This window comes from Chiloscyllium punctatum, chromosome 33, assembly GCF_047496795.1.
Source record: "Chiloscyllium punctatum isolate Juve2018m chromosome 33, sChiPun1.3, whole genome shotgun sequence".
In the NCBI taxonomy this organism is placed as follows: domain Eukaryota; kingdom Metazoa; phylum Chordata; class Chondrichthyes; order Orectolobiformes; family Hemiscylliidae; genus Chiloscyllium; species Chiloscyllium punctatum.
In genome coordinates this window covers 7309331-7332667 of record NC_092771.1, presented here as the reverse complement: position 1 = coordinate 7332667, position 23337 = coordinate 7309331, and the positions used below count along the sequence as shown (strand labels likewise).

The following is a 23337-nucleotide window of genomic DNA, read 5'->3' as shown; positions in this document are numbered from 1 at the left end:
AGTTAGAGGGAGAGGCTGAATGGGCTGGGGCTGTTTTCCCTGGAGCATCAGAGGCTGAGGGGTGACCTTATAGAGGTTTACAAAATTATGAGGGGCATGGATAGGATAAATAGACAAGGTCTTTACCACTCAGGGTGGGGGAGTCCAGAACTAGAGGGCATTGGTTTAGGATGAGAGGGGAAAGATATAAATGAGACCTACTCTTGTCACAGTATTTATAGGCTGTTCCATACTCAATACGCATTAAAGTCCATCCCTTGAGGAGGAACTCCAACTAATCCAGTGGCAAAACCGAGCTGCATGATAACAGGTGTATTTCTAGCCCCAGAAAAATACCACGAGCTAGTTCCACATTGGTTTTGGAGTGACATCCAGCAGCCTCTTTAAAGACTACAGTTTGGCTGCTTAGTGCTGGTGCTAGTGGCCAGCGTTTATGTGGCACATGCTCCACCACTGCACACTGCCAATGGTGTTTGGAACATCTTACTTTTAGATGAGACAGGGCTCTTTCCTACTCCCGTTAGGAAGGTTGGGTGCCCATTTATTGGTTCACTTCAAAACTACATCATGCAGCTGTTTGATGTCTGAGGGAGGATTAATGTTTCTCTGCCATTTTCAACTGCTGGACAGTTCTCAAGTGGGACAATCAGCAGTTCAAAATTCACCCTCAGAAACTCTTTGACAGGTCCAGAGTTAGACAGAGACATCAACCATCAGAGAGAGTGTGAAACCGCCCCCCCCCAAAGGGAAGCACACACTTGCAGAAGAAAATGTACAGACAATGACAAAAGAAGGTGGTGTCAAAGAGACAGATACATGACAGAATCAGAAGAAAAGACATTTTTCTAAAACTTCTGCAAAACATATTAAACTTTAATTTGCAATCACCTAACTGGGAATATTAATGTAAGATGCAGTCTGAAAATGTAATGGTTTCTGGCACACTGTGCCAGTTCTTGATCCTTACCATCCAGCTGTCAAAAGATCACACACCTAGCGGAGTTCTATTCATGAGAGCTTATAATTAGCAGAGAATGATGCCATTTACTCTTTGGCCGTTTGATAATTCATGGGTTGCAAGAGCAGCCCAAGAATGGAATGAATTTAGTGTAAGCGAAACACTGCGATTAAAAATACCATTATTTGTGTAATTGAAATGCCTGTTCCTTCAAAAGGAAGGATGGAGCTAATAGGCACCTGGGCATCCAGGCAAATAGTGGCACCATTATACCCATGAGCAATCAAATAGATCAAATTTACATCAGGAAATTGAGCATAAACTCACACAGAGAAATACACTCTGAACGCTAGGAAACAGGATAATTCATGCCTTTAGAAATGACACATATAATCTAGCCGTCATTCTATAGAAAGAGATGCATTCAAATGTAATAAGCACTTTTACGTGAGTTTTTATACAGTGTTGGAGAGAAGGAAAGCCGGGTGGGGTTAGGGCTGAGTTTAAAGTTACCATTCTAAGACAGAAGAGGTTTCAGCATTTAAATTCTTCATGTGCTGACTGATTGATCCACCTTTGCAATGGACAGTAAAGATTAAGAGACTGACAAATAGGCATCTACTTACAGAGTGTTAGAGGCTAATCTACTGTGCAGGCATTAGGAACATAGGAGCACCAGCCAGACTCATTCACACACTGACCGCTCAGATACACAACAAGAGCGCAAGACTTTCAGAAATTAAACAGGGGGAGAGAGAGAGACACACAGAAAACCAGCAACTGCACTTGCAACATTTCCTTTCTAAAGTTTGGATGCTGCTTTCTTCCAAAGAGTTGGATTTCCTCTTTACTCCAAATCTTTCCTCAAATCAAGATTTTTGCATCAGCTGACCAGTTGTTCCCAGGCTGCCCAAGAGGAAGTTTTGTAGACAGAGGCCAGCTCCTGCCCTTTTGAGAAGAATGAGCAACTCTTCCATCGAGTCATCAATCAGCCCAGGGCTGGAGGACAGCCAGACAGGTAGGAGAAAGGGCAAGTGAGTGCATGAGCAAGAGAGAAAGATTGACCGAGTGAGTGTGTAGGGGTGTGTGAGAGAGCAGAGACACAGAGAGAGAGAGAGAGAGAGAGAGAGAGAGAGAGAAAGAAAGAAAGAAAGAGAGAGAGAGAGACAGACAGACAATAAGGAACAGTAGATCAAACAGGTATGAGTGTGTTTGCTACTCAGTGAAAGATTGTGTGTGAGAGAGAGAGAGAGAGAGAGACTAGGAAAACCAGAACAATTGGACAGGTTTTAGAATGACCAAGCAGCACAGCCAGGGAGATGAGAAAGCACCTGTCAATGATGATGAGACTGGCAGATCAATACGAGGAAAGATTCAGTTGGATAAGAAGGGCAGTCATCCACAAACTAAGAAGAATCTGGGAACAGATCCGAAAGAAAAGCAGAAAGTTAAAGGGCAGAATGAATCAGCCAGAAGTCAGTGACGTGATAAAGAAACATGGGAAGATGAGGACAAGGAAGATATTAAAAAGGAGGGGAAAGGGAGACCTGATGAGTGAATACAATTTTATCAAAGGCCCGGACTCAATTAGTGTTAAAAGGAGCGTACAACAAACATTTCAATAAAGGAACAACAAATACGAAAATGAAAAATTTCAATTGTGCTCCTGACGAGAATGTGCATTTAAGCATTAAGATATTGTAAATGATAAAACTGAAAACCTGCTTTGAAGAATAAACTGACAATTATTTCAGAATGCATAGGAATAAATATTGCTATGTCACTGTATTTTAATAGTATCCAGTATTTATTGATTTGTCAAATATATATGATAAATAAACCAGATTATTGAAACCCTAGTTTAATAAGAAAATACTGCATTTAATCACTGACATATTTCAATTCTGGTTACAGAGTTAGGGTATAACTTACTGGTTACCTTGGTTCCCAGTACTACATCATTTGTGTATAGATGGTATAAATGTGAGTACTGATTGTTGCTATGTGTTTATATTTTGTGGACCTGAATACCAGTGAAGAATTTATTCTTTGAAGTGGTTGGAGAGCCTATTCCAGGAAACCCTTGAGCCCTCTTCCAGGAACTTAAATTGTTCTTAATTTGCTTGATCATAGCAGCGGTCATCTTGAGAGTAATAGATGCTCATTGGTACGCCATTGTTCTTCGGAAAATAACCTCTGCTCTTTCACATAAAGCCTTGAGTTACCTATACACGATCTCCTCACCATCTTCTCAATCATATTTAATTTCAAGCAGGGCCTCAGACAAGGTAAGCCAAATTCTGGTGTGGGATCATGCGAGGCCGGTGGTAAGAGTTGAATTGAGTCCAGCCAGTGATAAGTCACGTTTAAATCTTTGTTGCCGAACCTAATCTGATTTGTCCCCTTGATGAATATGGTAAGGGTCAGTACAGAAGTGATTATACTTTGTTTACATGTGTGCTTGCTTTCAGAGAAAACTCCAAGTCCAGGGAAGTCTCTGAGCCCTGTGCTTCTGTGTAAGGTATGTGGGGATACCAGCAGCGGGAAACACTATGGTATTTATGCCTGTAATGGCTGCAGTGGCTTCTTCAAGCGAAGTGTCCGAAGAAAGCTCATCTACAGGTAAGTAAACATCATAATTTTACTCTTGAGATTGTTTATATACAAAAATGGTAACAGTTTGTTGCACTGTATCGCCAAAGTCACTATCTTACATGTAAGGGAAAAGGACCTTTAATGATCTCCCCACAACAGGCAAACAGCTAATATTTCATACTAAGGAGCTCTGGTGGTTCTGTAGTAAAGCATCAGCTGAAATGTTTTAATTTTACACTGAGACTTACACTTACAAACATCTGAATCTGAGGAGAATATAATTTCTATGTAGTCAAGCTAATACTGGGCAACGAAAATTAACAATGCATGAATTATCAAGGTGATTTTATTCACATAACTTCAGCTAATTGTCTAGGATTATAGACTGAATATGTAAACTGTTGGAACATAATCCCAATTCCAAGGATTCTCATTCACTCCCATCACATAAACCTATTAAATTCAGGCTACAGTCTAATACATCCTCAATGTATTTACATTTCCAAATTTTACGTTGGAGATATGGAAGGAACAAAGGAGCAGGGGAAGGCTGGTCATCACATCAAACCATTCATTTAGATCATTATCGATCATCGACCACCATACCACTCTCGCCAGATTGATTAGTTTAATGTGATTAGTCTGGAGAAACCTATCAATTTCTGTCCTGAATCTGTTCAGCGAATGAACATGCACAGCCTGAGCTCGAATTCCAAAACTTCACTGCCCTCAGTGAAGGAAATTCCTCATCTTGAGTAGCAACAGGTGCATGTATCATACAATCCCTACAGTGCAGATAGAGGCCATTTGGCCCATCAAGTCTACACTGATCCCTCTGAAGAACATCCTACCCAGAGGTTAGAATCAAACCCAGGTCCCTGGTGCTGTGAGGCAACAGTGCTACATTTACAGTTACTGCAATGCAAACTCCTCAGGAGGTTTAATTCTGATGAATCCCAGTGACACAGCTCTGCTCAATGGCAAATATCTCTGGTGATGAGGCTGTCATTGCATTTAATTTTTTGGCTGTTCTGCCATCTCTGCTGCCAGGTGCCAGGCAGGAACTGGAATGTGCCCTGTGGATAAAGCGCATCGCAATCAGTGCCAGGCTTGTAGACTGAAGAAATGTTTGCAGGCTGGTATGAATAAAGATGGTGAGTAATACACGAACGTCTCTATCTGAGAACATGTATGAAATTATAGCTTAATGTTTCAGGCTTTAAGCAGCGATAATCCTCTAATCTCGATTATTCTGTCTGTTCCTTCCCCTCGGTTTCTGCCTCCCTGCTCTTTCTTATCCCTTCCTCCAGCTGTTCAGAATGAACGACAGCCCCGTAGTACTGCCCAGGTGCGACTGGACACTGCTGAGCTTGACCCTGAGAAGGAGCACATAGCCACGACCAGGGAGCCCAGTTTGTCATCGGTCAGCAGCCAGAGACCAGCTTCCTCCAACATCAGCTGCAGCCAGAAAACCATCAGCCCACCAACTAACCACCGGTTTATGGCCAGCCTGATGACAGCTGAGACCTGTGCCAAGCTGGAGCCTGAGGATGGTCAGTGACTGGCTCCTAATCTCCCCTACATTTCTACTGCGTACACAACTCTAGTGATTAAAGCATCCGTGCAGCTCTATTGAAATTAGATCTAGGGTCAGTTTATAAAATCAGATTAAGGATTGTAAATTTTCTCTTTTTCTCTCTTGATTGCTTGTAAAAGTACATGTTCTTCATGTGAACCTAAACCATATGCAACCATCCACCAATGAAGGTATTACAGAGCTGAGGCAAATCCTATGAAAACATCACACTTTCACACGTTATCTTGCTGCCACAGATACTAATCAGAGCAGGAGCTCAGTCTGATCTACCACTCCCTAGCCAATGTAGCGCAACACCTGTATAGTTGAGATTAACTCACTCAGCAGAAATTGGTGATTGAAGCTATTAGGAAGAATTCAAAACCATATTTTTCATGGTAAGTGAGCAATCATTGCATGGTTCTGGCTCACGAAAAGGAAAAGAATAAGAAACCTAATATTTGTGGTCACTGAGAGATGGGAGAATTAGTGAGTGTTTCCCTATTTATATATTCTGCTTGCAGTGGATGAGAACATTGATGTGACAAGCAACGAACCAGACAGGACATCCACAGAGTACCAGATGTCCATTTACCCTCCGAGTAGTCTCGAGAACGTATATGAGACCTCTGCCAGATTGCTCTTCATGGCTGTTAAATGGGCCAAGAATCTTCCAGTCTTCTCGAACCTGCCATTCCGGGACCAGGTATATCAGTAAAGCATTGGGTGGGGCACTGGATAAAGTGTAACATTGAAAGACAAGGGATTAATGTTCAATTCCAACATTACAAGTATTACATGTCATTTAAAGCATTAGAAATTGGGTTGGATTGGAACCCAAGGTTCAGAGCTGAATTGTCAGGTAACCTGTTCTGCAGGTTAATCTAATTCCTCCTTTTTCATGGTATCATAACATTGAAGTTTAGTCCAATATTATTTGGATACTTTTTTTTGTTATCCAGCTAAATCAACGAGAAATAAACAGGAGCAAAGCTGTAGTTAAAATACACCACCAAGATTATTAGGAAAGTGGGTAAGAGCGATCGGAAAGGTAAATTAACAAACTTGAAATTAAGTAATGCAGAACTTGGAATTTCAAAGCTTTTAGAAGGAAACAACTGAGAGTGAAATTAGGATAGCAAATCACACAACAAATGTTCACTTCAACTGAGGGAAAGGTAGGAGCAAGAAAAGTGATGAAAATGGTTGACTCTAACGCTCTCAATGGAGCTATGCTGGGCAATATACTTGGCACTAGCCAGCATCACTCGGGAACGAAGAAAAGAATGAATTGTGGAGCTAACAAGCAAGACTTGAGAATTAGAGGAGCACAGATGACAGATGTATTGACAATTAAAATAGAAAATACTGGAAATATCATCAGGAAGTCTGGCAGAATTTATTGACAGAGAAACAGTTAATGTTACAGATTGATGACTGCTTGCCAGACCTTTCTGACAGAAGGTCAACCTGAAACGTTAATTGTTTTTCTCTCTCCACAACTGCTGCCAGACCTGCTAAGCATTGTCAGCATTTTCTATCTTCATTTCCAACTTCCAGCAACTGTAGCATTTTGCTTTTGTAAAAGCATTGGCAGGATTGCCTGTTGAACGTTCCTCCCCATCAACAAAAGAATTTTTCTGATGCAGGTGATCCTGTTGGAAGAAGCCTGGAGTGAACTCTTCCTGCTCTGTGCTATCCAGTGGTCCATGCCATTGGAAAGTTGCCCTTTGTTGTCATTACCTGAACTCTCTCATTGCCCTCAGGGCAAGAGTAGTTCTGCCACAGCTGACGTCCGCATCCTGCAGGAGACCATGAGTCGATTCAAGGCTATTGCTGTGGACCCCACAGAGTTTGCATGTCTGAAGGCTGTGGTACTCTTTAAACCAGGTAAGCACAATCAATTCTCTTAGGCAATATGTCCAATCGGTTCATTATCCCTGTAGCCAGTTATTATTGCAGCAGAGCACTAAAGAGCATAGACACTATTAGCAAACTGAACTCCAATGATGGAGAAACCGACAGTGGTGTAACATATAGTAAAGGAAGCAGATTCTTAAACATGCTAACTTGATAAAGACTTAAGTCAAGTCCACTTAATTTATATGTTTTAAGGTAAAATGTATGGAAGTTTGCTAGAAAAGATTTCGGGTGTTAAAATCTTACTGACTTTCCACTTGAGGTAAGCATTAATACTGTGTCAGTATATGGACAGTGTTGATATAGTAGTAAATGCCACTGGGCTAGTCATCCAGAAGTATAGACTATAGAGGATTGAAAACCCACAACTGCAGCTGAAGAATTTAAAGTCAGACAATAAGTCGAATATTCAAAAAAAGTTAGCCTTAATAATATTCTGATGAAACTACTGTAGATTGTCAATGAACACTAAGGAGATCTGCCTCCCTTGGCTGGTCTAGCCAACTCCAGGTCCACAGTAATGTGGTTGACTGTTAACTGCCCTCGAAAAAAGGCCCAGCAAGACACTCAGCCCGAGGGTATTTAGGAATGGAAGGTAAATGCTGGCCATGCTATTGATGGGCACATCCCATGTGCAGAAAGAAGCCAAAAGGTGTCCATGTGCATGGATTTATTCACAAGATTTGTACAAATTTCACTGGAACATTAGGGCTGTTCCATAACAATTGACATGTTCTGGGCTATTTTACCCAGTTTCTTCTATCCTCTTCTGAGGATGCTGACTTACGTTAAGATACAGTTCCATGGCCACTCACCAACATACAGTATCTTGTCCAAGTGGGTACTGTTTGTATGGCATCCCAGATAATGAGCATTCAGGTATATTGACTGTAGGGACCAAGCACATCTTTTCCTTATGCTCACAGTTATCCGGTGACCTCTGCTGGAAGCTAATCTATAGCTTCAACACAGGGCTATGGTCTGACTTCCTAGCTCAAGAATGCTAATATCAAATGGACAGGCCCAAATTCATCCCACTCCAATGTAGACTGGGAAATGAACCCTTCTGACTGCGTTCTTCACTGTGATTACCAACTATTTACAAGATGTACACATGAATTTTCTAATAGAATTTTAGGGGGCTTTCCTGCAGTGAAATAGAAATTCACCTTTACTGTGTTCTTCCTCAGAAACGAGAGGCCTGAAGGACCCAGAGCAGGTGGAGAATCTACAGGATCAGTCCCAAGTAATGCTGGGTCAGCACAGCAGGACACATTACTCAATCCAGCCAGTTAGGTAAGGAAAGGCAGATTCTTGGGCTGAAACTACACTTGTTAATCATTACAGAATTATTCATGCAGGTCACATGCTCATCATGCTAGTATCAGATATAAAATATGAATTGTATTATTACACAGAACAAGTATTAAATACAAACATAAAAACAGACCACCTATCAGTGATCACCTTAATGTCAGTTAGCACAAACCTGACCCCCTTCAAACTAAAGTAACTAACTGTTGGGGATTTTAAAAAAAAGTTTATTTTTCTTCTTCAGATGAAATGTTGAACGAGACTGTACTTACTTGCTCAGATGGATATTGAAAATGCTATGACACTTTAAAAACAAACTAAAATCATAAGAGGGGCTAATTAGTTTGTGTCATTGTTAATTGTTAGGCCCTGCTGTGTGTAGATGTCTAACACATTTATACTTGTAATTGCAGTAACTCCACAATATAATTCAATATTGTTTAAGAGCTTTGAACTTTTCTAATATAAGGCATTTCTTCAATCTGAACTGGATCCTCCTCTTTGCTTTGTTAATTTGTGATTCTATTTGTTGATGTATATTTTCAAAAGGGTTTTCGCACAGGGTTAGTTGCCTGATTATTTTCTTATTCATCTCTTATCAGATTTGGGAAGTTGCTACTCCTCTTGCCATCACTTCGCTTTGTCTCTTCAGAACAAATTGAGCTGCTATTTTTCCACAGAACCATTGGTAACACTCCCATGGAAAAGCTTCTCTGTGACATGTTTAAGAGCTGAAAGTCCCAAAGCAGCATCCCCTGTTATATACTGACCCCTCTCTCTCCCAACACCTTGTGCTGTCTATTCCTTGTGTGTTCTTGCTAACTACCCCAAAACATTAAGTCCTCTGTCTGCAATCACCATTAATGCATTACATCCTGTGATACCATGTCCCTGGTGTGTCATGCTACCTACCTATTTATTATTGTCTCACAGATCACATTCTATCCCAACATTTTACATACTCAGCTTTCCCAAACAACTAACACTGCAAATCCTTATAATTTTTAAGCCTGTGAAGATTGAATATATTTCTAAAGAAGAATAAAACTGAAATCTGGTTACCCCAGTTGCTTGTTGTTCACCTGTTTTCTTCAATATGGAAATGTTACTGGGGAGAAAGGTCTCAATCATGACCTGCTGTGTACAAATACCAAACACAGAGAAGCTGATATACAAGAATTTCAAGAGGAACAAATGATGGCTGAGAGAAAGGTGCTTGGATCACTGAAACATACATGACATTAAGTAATAATCCAGCATAAGAAGAAACATTTTTAAGCAAGAAAGGCTGGAATGCCTTTTTGAGAAAAACAGCAAGATTTGCTGCAGGCCAGAAAACCTAAAAACTATCCCACGATCAAAAGAAATGATAGAGCATTCGGAAAAGTCATGGACAAATTAATGACATTAAATAATGTGAGCACCATGAAGGACGAAAGTTGAATTAAAGAAAAGGCAAAAACATTTTTGCTACATATGGTCCTTTAAGAGATTATTTGAAATGGTGATAGGGAAAAAATAAAGCAGGGAGGAATAAACACTTTTGGTAATTTTCCAAGCTCTATGAAAACCAAAGGCTTGCTATCTGCTGAAAGAACAGATCATGCTTTAAATCAACCAGTTGTGATATCGAACATCAAGCCTCAGTTTTAAAACTTTCGCTATTTAAGCTGGAAGAACACAAGATGTTATGTTTGACAATTTTATTGGGCTCTGAGAAAATGAGTGAGAGCAATTAAATCAATTCTTCTAAAAAAGTCTGTTATGAAGACAGACAAAAAAAAATATTTATACTGTTCTTGGAACCATCACAATATGCCCTGAAATTCCTGAAGTGAATGAAACAAAATATGAGAATCTTGTTAATATTTTTAGCTCTGAATACAAGAACAAGACTGCTCTGGACATCAGTAGTGACTGATAAATCAAAGAAAATGATGCAGGGAATTATAGAGGAATCACTGACTTACAGAAAGGGTGAAAAAAGTGATTATAGACACTAGGTGCTCACATGATAAGGAAGTGTTCAGGAATTGGATTAAATTTCTTTTGAGAACTGAGGAGACATTAAAGTAACTTAACAGAAGTTTGAACATGAGAATCAAAGTGGCAATATTGATCTACCAAATTGTTCATCACACACCAGGCAAAGAAAACATGGAGGGAAGACTGTGAGGTTGTGGAGAGAGAAAGGATTAATATAACAATATAAGGTTTGCTATATTCCTGGCCTACTTAACTATATTCCTGGCCCTGCTGTCATTGGTTTTAATCCATACTTGAAAGTGTATTCAAACCAGGCTCTGGGCCTATTGCTAATAATTTAACTGGGTTTTTTTTCCGTGATTTAAGGGTGAATATCGAAGACATTGATTGGAACACATGAGAAGCTACTACCTATCTCCAGGTGACCCAGCGAATGTCAACTTCAGTCCAATTAAATCAGTTCCTCAAGAAAAGTCTCAGGTTTGATTCCATGTTTTTCTTCACAACATGACTTTAACAAGACAAATATTTACACTGCTCTTGGAATCATCAAGATTTGCTTTGAAATTCCTGAAGGGATTGAGAAGTGAAATATCAAAAATTGAACAAAATATTTCTTCAGAACCTTGTGGAGAAATGGCGAAGAAAACACTGGCCTTTCTGCAGTGATAGCGAGGTTCTAACAGTCAAGCTTGTGGTGTTGGTGCAAATGGCTCCCTTCTATGATTTCAAACTCAATAAAATTGATCTCTCAGCTGGGGGCAAAGTCCAAGATCAAAGTATGAAGTTAAGTTGCAGCAAAAAAAAATGAACTACTGCAGGAAGTTCAAGTACCTGCCCTAAATAGATATGTCACTGAGCAGCCAGAAGGGAGATACAACATGACATTAGGAACATCTGTTAGTTAAAGCTCCTCACAAGAGGTAACTGACTTATATAGTGGTACAAGACTACACAGTGTTCGACTTGATCATGTGGAATATTACTGCTGGCACTGTGTGAGATGCACTTTCATCCTGCACAGAAAACATATCAGCTCCAAGTAGAGAGGCAAAGTAGTTCTTTCTGTGCGAGTTGGTTGCATGGTATGAGCTGGGTGAACTCCAGTAACTCACGATGCATGTTTATCATACCAAAACTATGGCTCTTGATAATATAATGTAGAATCCTTAGAATCCCTATAGTGTAGAAACAGGACATTTTGCCCATCAAGTCCACACTGACCCTCTGAAGAGCATCCCACCCTATCCCTGAAACTCTACATTTCCCATGGCTAATCTATCTAGCTTGCACAGCTCTAGACACTATGGGCAATTTAACAGGTCCAATCCACCTAACCTGCATACCTTTGGACTCTGGGAGGAAACCCATGCAGAGACCAGGAGAATCTGCAAACTCCACACAGAAAGTCACCCGAGGCTGGAATCAAATCAAGGTTCCTGGCACTATGAGGCAGCAATTCTAACAATTGAGCCACTGTAATATATCACACACATATATTCAATTTATATAAAAATAACTCTGCTAACTGAGATATGTCTCTATGGGTAGAGATTTTGCATTCTATGTTGGACACACAAATGTAGTGCACACTTCTCAGTAGCTTAATCTGGAGATCGAAACGTATAAACAGGTTTTGCATTTATATGACACATAGCTGAACAAAAAGACAAATTAGTACTTGGGTTAATATTAGCAGGATGCTGCCCAGTTATATTCCCATGTACCAATTGTTTCTGGTGTCAGTACAGAATTATTTAGACATTCTAGACATAGAATTAGTCAGAAGATGTGTCAGAGGCCAGTAAATGAATGACCCTTAGATGGCCATGCCTGTTAAAAAGCCTTCAGTGATGATGCAAATCCTCAATAAAATCCTCTTTGAGATTTACATTCAAATATTTTCATATCATCCAATTTTTAAAAAATGTTATTTAGTTTGTCTTCAAAATACTTATTCGTATTTTGACTTTAGATCACAAGGCAATGACTTTAGATAATTATGGATCAAGAGGCACCTTCTGCTTTTACACATCTTTCTCAATGAATTTTCACCAGATGTAAGCCAAAAGCTTGGTTGCATGCTTTCCAAACCAAAACAACTGAACAGCTAAATACAACTCTTTCTTCAGTTTATGCCCACAGAGGTGCACCCATCTATTTGGAATCCTTCCAATTTTGCAATTTCAGCTGCAAAACTGAGAGCAGAATGATCCAGGTTGTGAAGACAACGAGTTTAAATTTAATATTTTGGAGGACATGCAAGATCAGGTCAATGCTGGTGAATCTGACGGAGAGTAGAATTTTGTTTAGACCAGGAAACTGCTTCACACCAACACCAACTCAGCACAAAAGTCCGAATCATGTTGAAAAGCATCCAGTGTGTGTGTTATCCATTGCTATTAACCATTGAGGGATAGAGATTTTGCAACATCCCTGTTCCTTTCCCATTCATTACCTGCAGTGATAAAAACTTCAATTTTTTAATTGCTTTACATGTCTCTGCACGTGTGGCTTTTCACCATTGCTATGAAGACTGAGATTCATTGTTAAAGCATCTGGGGACATGCTTCTCAAGAATAAGGCCCTTCCCTGACACTCAAAAAGACTTCTAATTGTGTTTTACCATTTTTAGTGCTTAGATATTTAGGGAAAAGCCACAACCTCTATTGAGGGTTAACATGTTAAAGTGTCTTTTTTTTTCAAATTACACTTGTTTCAAGGATATCCTGAAAGGATTCCATTTCATTTTCCAGTTTCTGTGTCTCAATTATTCTGATGACACCACTTTTAGCCTGGCTGTATCTGACATGACTACCTTTTTTCTGAACTGAGGACTCCACAACTTAGCACCTCCAGCTGTGTCCAATCCAACTCCTACACTTCTACCATCAACCTTTCCCATCTTTCTCAGAACAATGTTAGAATTCCACTTGACCTTACTTTCCACACCCCTAGACTTTGCATTCAAAGGATCATCTTCTGCCTTTTCAGGCAATTCCAGCAGGAGGTCACCACCAAACGTGTCTTCCCCTCCCCCCATCAGCATTCTTCTATGACACCCTGGTGCACTCCTCAATCATTCCTAATGACACCCTCCCATGCAACTTCAGGAGGTGTAACACTTATCGATTCACCACCTCCCTTCTCACTGACCAACGCCCTAAACATGCATTCCAACTGAAGCAGTGTCTCACTTCTCCTTCTTCCAATCTAGTCTACTGCATTCACTGCTCACAGTACAGCTTCCTTTACATTGGCAAGACCAAACGCAGACTGGGTGACTGTTTCATTGCCCAACCTCCCAGTTGCTTGTCATTTCAATAAACCACCTTCCTCTCAAGTAAATATTTCTGTTCAGGGCTTTCTACAGAGTTCCAAATGTCTATTAAATGTTGTAACTACCTGCATATACCACTCCCCCGGCCGTTAATTCCCACATCCAAACCATTACGCGAGAAAAAGTTGCCCCCCATGTCCCTTGTAAATCTTTCTCCTCTCACCTTAAAAATATGCCCCCTAGTTTTGAACTCCTCTACCCTGGAGAAATACCTTGGCTATTCACCCTCTCGATGTCTCTCATGATTTTATAAACCTACGTTGCAATGAAATGCAGTTTCTCCAGAATTATGTGGTTTTTAACACTTTCATCACATCGAATTTGACTGATTTGAAAACTTGCATCTTCAATGTAATTTTCAAAATGGAAAGCAATGCTAACATATGATGGAAGAAGGGATAATTGAGGTGAAGAGTGTGACAAGATGAAGGTTTAGGGAGTTCTGGACAGTGGGATAAACGTTTAACTTCCTTCTGTCAATAGTGAGGTGAAAGGATGGTGTCAGAAAAATATGTGACCATGAAGATGGAGGGATGGATCCCGGTTGTGCACAGATCAGCCATTAGCTCATTGAATGGCAGAATACATCTGAGGGGCTGAATGACCTACTCCTACTCCTCTGAATTGAGATTAAACATAATATTCTGACATGCATACAAGTATAGGTCATAATGGGGGCATCTGACAGGAAGCAGAATTTAGTACAAAGCAGAAATTTGCAAGGGTTAACAGTATAACTCTGACCTAAACGCAGTCTAGCATGCACTAACTGGTCATATATTTTGTTGAGAGTTGTATTTAGAGAGCATCTTTAGTGAATTTCATGACTCCCCAAATTGCTTTTGGGGAGCAATGAAGTACAAGAGAGACTACAAGTGAAGTGTAATGTAGAAAATACAGGAAACCACATACAAAAACTCACAAATAGCAATGTAACACCGACCAGATAATGTTTTTAAGTGATGATGGTCAAAGGATAAATATTGAGCCAAACACAGGTGAGATTGTGATATAGTGCCATGGGATCTTTTGCATCCACCTTGCAAGGGAGAGGTGGATGCCTCCATTTAAAGTTGTATCTAAACAATTGTAACTGCGACTCTACAGAACTCTTTCAGTACTAACAGTACTATCAAGCTAGAGTTTGCGCTGTTTACAGCTGAAAACTTTTGATTTTTTCTGTGTAAACAAGGTATTAAACATAGAACCATGTGATTGTTCAGTTTTTGGCAGGTTGCCAAGCTCTTCAGACATACTGTAAATTGAGCTAAATAACCTGTTTGAAGTGGACTTCGGGGAATTGAGTCAATCAGCTGCAGTCAGCCTTGCTACCTCTCAATGAATTCAATCTATAATCAGCCTTCAATGAAGAAAATGCACGTTTTGCCAGAAAATGCTACTTGACTAATAAGGGAGTCAGAGTATATCAGCAATAGAAAAGTAGACTTAATAAGATCATGACTGATGTGACTGTATCTTTAAGTGGCAGACAGCCAAATGGCTACTCTTGCTCCTAATTTGTATGCTGTAATGAATTTGAACCACTCATTCCTCTCTTTTAGTCTTTTGAATCATAACCATATAATTTCTTCATCTTATATGGAATGCTTGCCAACTTAGTGAGAACAGCAGTGACCAATGTGTCACTTAGCTTCAATACTCTAGGCCATTCAGAGATTTTGGAAACTCTGACCATTTCTGCTTTCACTGGCAATCTAATGACTTCTGCCAGAAAGTGCTTGAGTATATGTCAAATGAAAGATCAAGTGTGTTACTTAATGCGTGAAGGGGATATTAAAAAGGTGTGCAAAATCATGAAGAGTTTTGACTGAGCAAAGAAACAATTTTCACCACAAGGGTCAGTCATCACAAAGATCAAACATAAGTCAATCAGGAAAAACAGGAGATAAATGGGGAGAATTATTTCTTTTTAAATACATGGCAGCATTTATATTTTGCCACGCTTTATTATTCTATTGGATTATGGGTCAGCTTTGACACAAAGTCAAAACAACCTGCAAACCCATTGCCTAAAGTCAAACTTCCAAGAACAAAATTTGTTGTGCGAAGTACTATGAATTAACCAAATTTAATGAAACAATCTTCTGGTGAGTAAGATGGAGAGATTATTTAACATAACTAGGAACAGGAGTAGGCCATCTGGCCCATCGAGCCTGCTCTGCAATTCAATACGATCATGGCTGAGCTTGTGAACTCAGCTCCATTTATTCACCCTCTCATCATAACCTTAATTCCTTACTGTTCAAAAATCTATCTCTGCCGTAAAAACATTCAATGAGGTGGCCTCAACTGCTTCACTGGGCAGGGAATTCCAGATTCCCAACTCTTAAGCGAAAGAAGAAGTTCCTCCTCAGCTCAGTCCTAAACCTGCTGCCCCTTATTTTGAGCTATGTCCTTCCCCCTCTCTGGTTCTAGTTTCACCCAGCCGTGGAAACAACCCCCTTGCTTCTAGCTCATCGATTCCCTTCATAATTTTATATGTTTCTATAAGACCCCTCCCCATGCTTCTAAATTCATATCAGTATAGTCCTCAACCTACTCCTCATAAACCAACCCCCTCAACTCCAGAATCAACCAAGTGAACCTCCTCCAGTGCCAGTACATCCTCTCTCAGGTAAGGAGACCATAACTGCACACAGTACTCCAGGTGTGGCCTCACCGGCACACTGTACAGCTGCAGCATAACCTCTGAAAGAACTGCAGATGCTTTAATTCAGAGACAAAAATAGCAATTGTTGGAAAAGCTCAGCAGCTCTGACAGCATCTATGGAGACATATCAGAGTTAATATTTTGGGTTGAGTGACCCTCCCTCTGAACAGTTCTGAAGGGTCACTCAATCCAAAATATTAACTCTGATTTCTTTCCACAGATGCTGCCAAACCTGCTGAGCTTTTCCAGCAGTTTCCATTTTAGCATCTGCACCATAACCTCCCTGTTTGTATACTCCATCCCTTTAACAATGAAGGACAATATTCCATTTCTCTTCTTAATTACCTGCTGCACTTGCAAACCAACTTGTGATTCATGCACAAGGACCCCTGGTGCCTCTGCACGGCAGCACGCTGCAATTTTTAACCCCATTTAAATAACAGTCCATTTTGCTGTTACTCCTGCCAGAATGTTTCACCTCACATTTACCAATATTGTACTCTATCTGCCATACCCTTGCCCACTCACTCAAACTATCTCTATCTCTCTGCAGACTCGGTGTACACTGCACAATTTGCTCCACCACTCATCTTAGTCATCTGTGAACTTTGACACACTACACTTGGCCCCCAACCTAAATCATCTCTATAAATTGTAAACAATTGCAGTCCTGATACGGATACCTGAGGCACACCACTAGCCACTGATTGCCAAACAGAAAAACATCCATTTACGCCCACTCATTGGTTAACTAACAGAAAGCAATCCTCTATCCATGCTAATACATTACCTGTAATGCCATGCACCAGCCTTTTGTGTGGCACCTTGTCGAATGCCTTCTGGAAATCCAAATACAGGTATCTCCCATTTTTCACCACTTCACTTGTACGATAGACCTACATTAGTACCTGTTTTTGTGAATCCAAAGAGGTTTTTTGCTTTTACGAAAAACTGCAAAGTTTTTCCCATACAAGTTAATGCTTCTTCCCTTTACACCATTTCAGCTTACGAAAGGTTTCGTAGCGGGGGATACTTGCACACCACACCCACCAGTTCCCTATTGTATACCCGCTTGTAATGTACTCAGAATTCCAGTAAATTAGTTAAACATGACCTGCCTTTCATGAACCCATACTTCGTCAGCCCGAAGAGACAATTTTAAGTCAGGAAACCTTCAAACATGTTAATTAAAGTGTACAAAGCTATAACATCTCTCTCAGTTACTTAAGGCAAAATCATTGGATACAATTCCATAAAAAGACAGAAAGGTACTTTATTAGATCATGGCAAATTATTAAATTAGCATACAAGATACACAGTAATTCAGCAATGTATTCCCAACACCAACCCTGTAATCCCTTTATACCAGCCCCTGGATGCCAACATAACACATTTACTTACATTGCACTTTCATTGACATCTTTCAATATAGCGGATACAGAAAGTGAAGAAACTTTCTTAGCTTGGTGCTCTTATCACATCAAGTACAAACTGGAGACAATTCAAGGCTCAAGCAAAGCTCTTGCACTCCTGTGATTTGCAATGTTACCCCACTGGGTCCTCAGAGTCTTATAACTGCCTCATGTTCTCCACTGTTACTTAACACTGTCCAACCCACATTTTACCAAAAAATGTTATTTTGCACTTCATTTTCAAACAAATATTAAGCCACAATATTGTGTGCGCGCACAAGTGCTGGTCTCCACACATCAACAGATCCAATCCTGGGGCATAGTATTTGGAGTGCAACCTTGGGCCAGAGAAGTGAAGCTAGAGATCCAAGGATCCCTGATCTATATTCTGTCATTTTTGCAAGAAAGTGCATGAATGTTGGATATTAGGCAGGAGAGCATCAAATGCAGCTGTCTTACAACCATTTTCTTTGTTTACAAATGAAAAATGGTCCCTTGGGTAGCATACTAGTGGCATCCAGCGCCTGTGCACCCATATCTCAGTGTGCACTGCCACCTACAGGACAGAAATTGGAGGAGAAAAACTAGAATTCAGAAGACTCTGTGACCGAACACATCAAGTATTAGCGGTGCCAACTGTCACATATCTGAGCAATTCCTTGAAATTCCACGAACCTAGGAACTCCATACAACTGAGAAAAGATGCATGATGGGATTAAGCAATAACTTACTGAAGGAGCATTGACAATGCTCCAACCCAAATAATCCAGTAGTTTATAAATAAATATAGACATATTAAACAGATCATCATGGTAGTTCCAGATTAGTTTTCTCTTGGGATGCTGGGGTGTGGAGTGGTGGAGGCACAGAAAAATCACAACTAACAAGAACTGCAGAATGATCTAGCTCAATTTGGTAATCTTAAGTTTCCAGTAGCTGGCAGAAGTGCTTCTGCTCATCAAAATGGGAATGTATTCCCCATCTCCAACTGTTATTGCTCTCCTGCTGTAGTTATCCTGTATGAACGCTGGTCCCCTCCAGATCTCACTGCAGGTTAGTCAGCATCAATGAATATTTCTATTACAGCACTCTTGAAAACAAAACCAATTTTCCATGGCCAAATCACTCCTTAGTAGAGAGAAATTAATAAAGGAGGAAGTGCTCCTCCCTCACAAAGCCTGTCAGCTGACTAAGCAAGATCAACAAAAAGAAACTCCAACTTCCTAGCTGCAGTATTAGATGACAGCAGAGAGAAATCCTGAAGAATGCAAAGTTGAAAATGTAACTACTAACTGTTTCTGATTGAATCAGGTGGTTTTGGCTGGTAGTAGAATGAGTTAGTGGGCTAGCATTTCCATCAGAAGTAGATTTGGGATAAGGAAAAATTAAGACATACACAAACATATGCACATAGAAAGCACATGAAGTCATGCATTATCGACCTGTCTCCATGTTCACAGCATGAAGGCTTTTTTTAAAAAAAATGTGACAATGCATTCAATATTATTTGACATACAGATTTTGCCAATAGCACTTTCAGGTTCCTCTTCGGTGCACAAGAAGAAAGTCAAGCAGTGAGTTTTACAGCTCTTGTTATTTAATAAGCTGTGAGGGTATTTGTTCATAAACTTGTTTGTACAATCATACAGATACACTTAAGAAATAATACACACAAATTGCATTTTATACATAAGTTGGCCACTCCAATGGCTAACGTCAAAATACAGAGTTGAAACTGTACAGAAACCTCAATTTGGGCTGTGTTTGCTGAACAGTTTATATCAGTACTTATTATAGAGTATGACACAGGATAATATATCCTTTACAAATAGATTCCTTGAAATATACAGTCATGTGCATACTATAGATTACGAGAAGTCCAGCATGCCCGTTCCAGTGATTGTTACATTCAGTTTTGTTCCTAACCTACTCCACATATATCCCCTTTGGACAGGAAGCTACAATCTTACATCATGGAAGTAACAATTTTTAGAGAAGAAAAATCAAATAAAATATAAACCTTAAAAACAAAACATTTAACAGTGAGCTTTAGAAACCAGACTAAAAATTCTTCAAGTCATCTTTGCTTTTAATACTGACAATTCAATAAAAGATTTTCTTCTGGGCTAAATTTATAAGGACCAAGCATGGGTTTGGCTTAGCTATACTATCATGCATCACAGTTGACAAGGTGTAATGTAACTGTACTTTTGCTCATGCCCGTTGCTGCATGGACAGATGTTGGTTTTGCAAGCTGTTTAGTTGGGTTGGTCCCCTTTTGCCAGACTTTCTAAATTTACACACCCAGGTAGGAGCAGCATTAACTTAATTGGTAAAGTGGTTCCTGAAACCCTGTAAAATGTCAGACATAGTATGCGTGGTTAATGCATTTTTGTACAAAGACATTTTGGCTTAGATTTCCCAGTGGCCACTGGCTGTTCCTAAAACATTTAAAAATCCTTGGTCTGACAGCAGTGCCCCTAAGGTAGTGAGAAGTGCTGTTGAGTCTGATTGCAAGCATCTAGCCTTTCTGCGATTTTTCAAATAAGCTCACTTGATCTTTATCTACAAGCATCAATGGAGTGTGGCAATGGGATAAAACTTAAGATCCACTTATTTCCTTAAGCCTTTTGGAATGAGTAGACTCAGCAGTCCCTTCTTTTCTGGAAGATTGATTTTTTGAAAGCAAGTGCTTCTTCAAATATGGCCTCACTCTCATAACCCTTTGGAGGGCAGATTCTCTTCTTTACTCTTGAGAACAGCGACCAACAGCTGTTGAAATACAACTCAGATATTTCTTGGCATACCAGCAGGTCGTGCAGAGATTTTTCAATTGTTAAATGGTTAAGGCCACAGTACAAACCTTCCGATAGGTTTTTAAAAATCAATAGAAATCACTTCCCTTTGTTATTCCTTGAGGCAGTGATGCCATCTATGTGAACTGGACGTATTGCATGTGGTGTACTTAGATAGCAGCAACCAAGAGGAACATGATGTGTAGGGACGGAAGGAAGACCACTACCCAATTAGTTCAGAAACCTTGGAAAATTGTTGGCCTCACACCATGAACTCATTGTTCCCAAATACCACCACCTGCTGGTGAGCACTGAAGTCAGGTTCAGCACTACGCTTTTTCCCTAAGCTCGAGGTCCCATCAGTTGGATCTTTGGGCTTCTGGGCTGAGCGCTTCAGCATCTTTAGTTTTTGTTTGCCCTTTTCTGGATTAAAGGTGCCTCTACTTGTAAACTGTGGCCTCTCTTCTTGAACTTTCAACTGGCTGTATGCCCCATCTCCATCTGCTCTTTGCTCAGGGCTGTTGGCAATATTGTGGGTGTGGTATAAAGTGTGTGGGGATGGTGATTTTGAACGAAAACGGAATCGTCTTCCTCCTTGAGGTAAACAAGATGACGACGACGACATGGTAGGTGATGAATGAACAGCTAAATCAACCGATTCCAAAGAATCTGCTTTCTTCCTTAGCGGCCTCCTCAGCCTGTTCACTGCTTCAGGTCGGTGTGGGGTGATGGAGCTCACCAATTTTTTTTCTGTTCACAAAGTAAAACAAAAATGAGATGGCAGATCTCATTACAAATACTATTTTGATTATTTGTTAGGCTCATTGTTACCAGTAAACTGTAATACAAAGTTAGCATTATAGTTGTGAAAGAGTTAGTATTATACACGCTAGCATCAGAATGAAATTTGAATTTTACAGTAGAGAGAACAACTTTGGCTTCAGTTTCATCCCAGCAGAAATATCAAGCTTCCAGTCAGGGGAGCAGTTTCACCAGTGCATTAGGGCAGATTAATTTGTGAAGTCTCCAAGCTGACTGTTCATATTAAAGTTTTCAAGTTAGCAGAACTGAAAAGAAACTTAAGCTATCTGAGCTGGAAAGATTTTTAAAAACCATTTCAGCAGGGTTGGAGCTAAGGGGCAGTGGTTAGTTAAAATGGCCAAGACTAGAAATCACAGCCCTAAACTCCCTCCAATGGTTTTAACAGAGTTTGGTTGAGGTGGGTAACCAACTTGTTTCCTAGAATCACGTCACTAATATAAATACTTGATTGAAACTGTATACATTAAGCTTTATGTGAGTTTTCTATTGAAAATTTGTTGCTCAGGAAACAGGAGATGCAAAAGGAAGCAGAATGGCTAAGTCCAGAAGCTGTGATGCCTTTCTTTCATTGGCCCTTAAGCTAACTGGCTTCCGATTCTTTATTACTGGCCGAGCACAAAGCCATCATGATTAAACTGCCCCTCCACACGACTGAATCTATCAATCAATCTATCCACAATCACTGCTTTACCCTTCCTCTGGTCCTGACTGAACTCAGCCCCACTCTGACATTGACCAAACCTATCTCTGTGGTCTAAAATCTATCTACAAAATGTCACCAGCACTCTCCAGCCTCAATCTATCCAGTTTATCCTCCATCCATGTTCATCTCAACATGTGGCTTACTGTAATCAAGAAATATCCAAAGTTTAAATACAATTTAAGTGAAATGGCACAAGACCATAAGACATAGGAGCAGAAGTTAGGCCATTCAGCCCATAGAGTCTGCTCTGCCATTCGATCATGGCTGATATGATTTTCATCCCCATTCTCCGGCTTTTTCCCCATGACTCTTGACCCACAAGAACCTATCTCAGTCCTAAATATACTCCATGATCGGGCCTCCACTGCCTCCTATGACACTTAATTCCCCACTCTTTGGCTGAAGGAATTTCTCCTTATTTCCATTCTAAAAGGTCTCCCATTTACTCTAAGGCTGTGTCCTTGAGTCCTAGTCTCTCCTACCAATGGAAACATCTTCCCAACATTCTCTCTGCCCAGGCCATTCAGTATTCTGTATGTTTAATTAGATCCCCCGCGCTCCCCCCCACCCTTGCAGCCACGTCTCCATGATGCTCTGCCAATTTCAATCTGCACCACAAGCTTATTTACCTTACTCCTTAGACAGCATGCATTCAGATATAACGGCTTCAGTCCTGTATTAACCATCCCTCGTCTCATTACCATTCATTTGATTAGTAACCCTTTCCATACACTCGGTCCTATTTGAGTCTGTCATGGAAATTTCTAATAACCTCTCCTGAGTTCTGCATTCTCATCTCCTCCTCTATTTCAGGTTTTCTAATTACCTCCATAACTGAGCTCAGCCCGGCCCAACCACCCCCAATTTTGTTTAAAGCCCTTTCACCTTCCTGGTGCAATAAAATATTAAAGGAGTTTCTTTAAAGCATGAAAGGTTAACAGGCTGGAAGATTTTAAAAGGTACAAATGGCATCGATTACCAGAACATTCTGATACTGCTCCCTCAGAATCCATGCTTAAATTTTCAAAGCTGTCTGCTGTTCCAATTGATGCTTCTGATTCAAGGGTTTCATCATCAGAGGCTCGTGGCTCCAGAGCAAGCATTTCAAAAGTCAGCTCCTCCCTAAAGATAGATAATTTTTAAAAAATATACAGCAGTACTCAAATATTGGAAGACATGTACTGAAACATAAATGCATTAAAAATGACAACACTAGGCAACCCCTTATGCCAAGAAATTAGAAGT

The 23337-nt window shown here is 40.2% G+C and overlaps 2 protein-coding genes across 7 annotated transcripts in view; one reads left to right on the top strand and one right to left on the bottom strand.

Annotated features, from left to right (window-relative positions):
• The first annotated feature begins 1608 nt into the window (after positions 1-1608).
• Positions 1609-9429, top strand: nr2e3 (nuclear receptor subfamily 2, group E, member 3). Its single transcript, XM_072552878.1, has 8 exons — positions 1609-1976; positions 3430-3580; positions 4604-4707; positions 4864-5106; positions 5654-5835; positions 6779-7019; positions 8240-8345; positions 8966-9429. Exons 1-8 carry the CDS (start codon positions 1919-1921, stop codon positions 9096-9098), a joined length of 1218 nt encoding a protein of 405 aa, XP_072408979.1. The 5' UTR covers positions 1609-1918; the 3' UTR covers positions 9099-9429.
• An 8184-nt stretch (positions 9430-17613) lies between these two features.
• myo9aa (myosin IXAa) overlaps positions 17614-23337 on the bottom strand; it is a 365642-nt gene continuing 359918 nt past the window's right edge. For all 6 annotated transcript variants that reach the window (XM_072552871.1, XM_072552873.1, XM_072552876.1 and 3 more), the window contains 2 exons: positions 23072-23214; positions 17614-21317 (listed from right to left, as the gene is read on the bottom strand). In XM_072552871.1, coding sequence (XP_072408972.1) covers positions 20830-21317; positions 23072-23214 — 631 coding nt within the window. In that variant the 3' untranslated portion in view covers positions 17614-20829. The remainder of the gene's footprint in view (positions 21318-23071; positions 23215-23337) is intronic.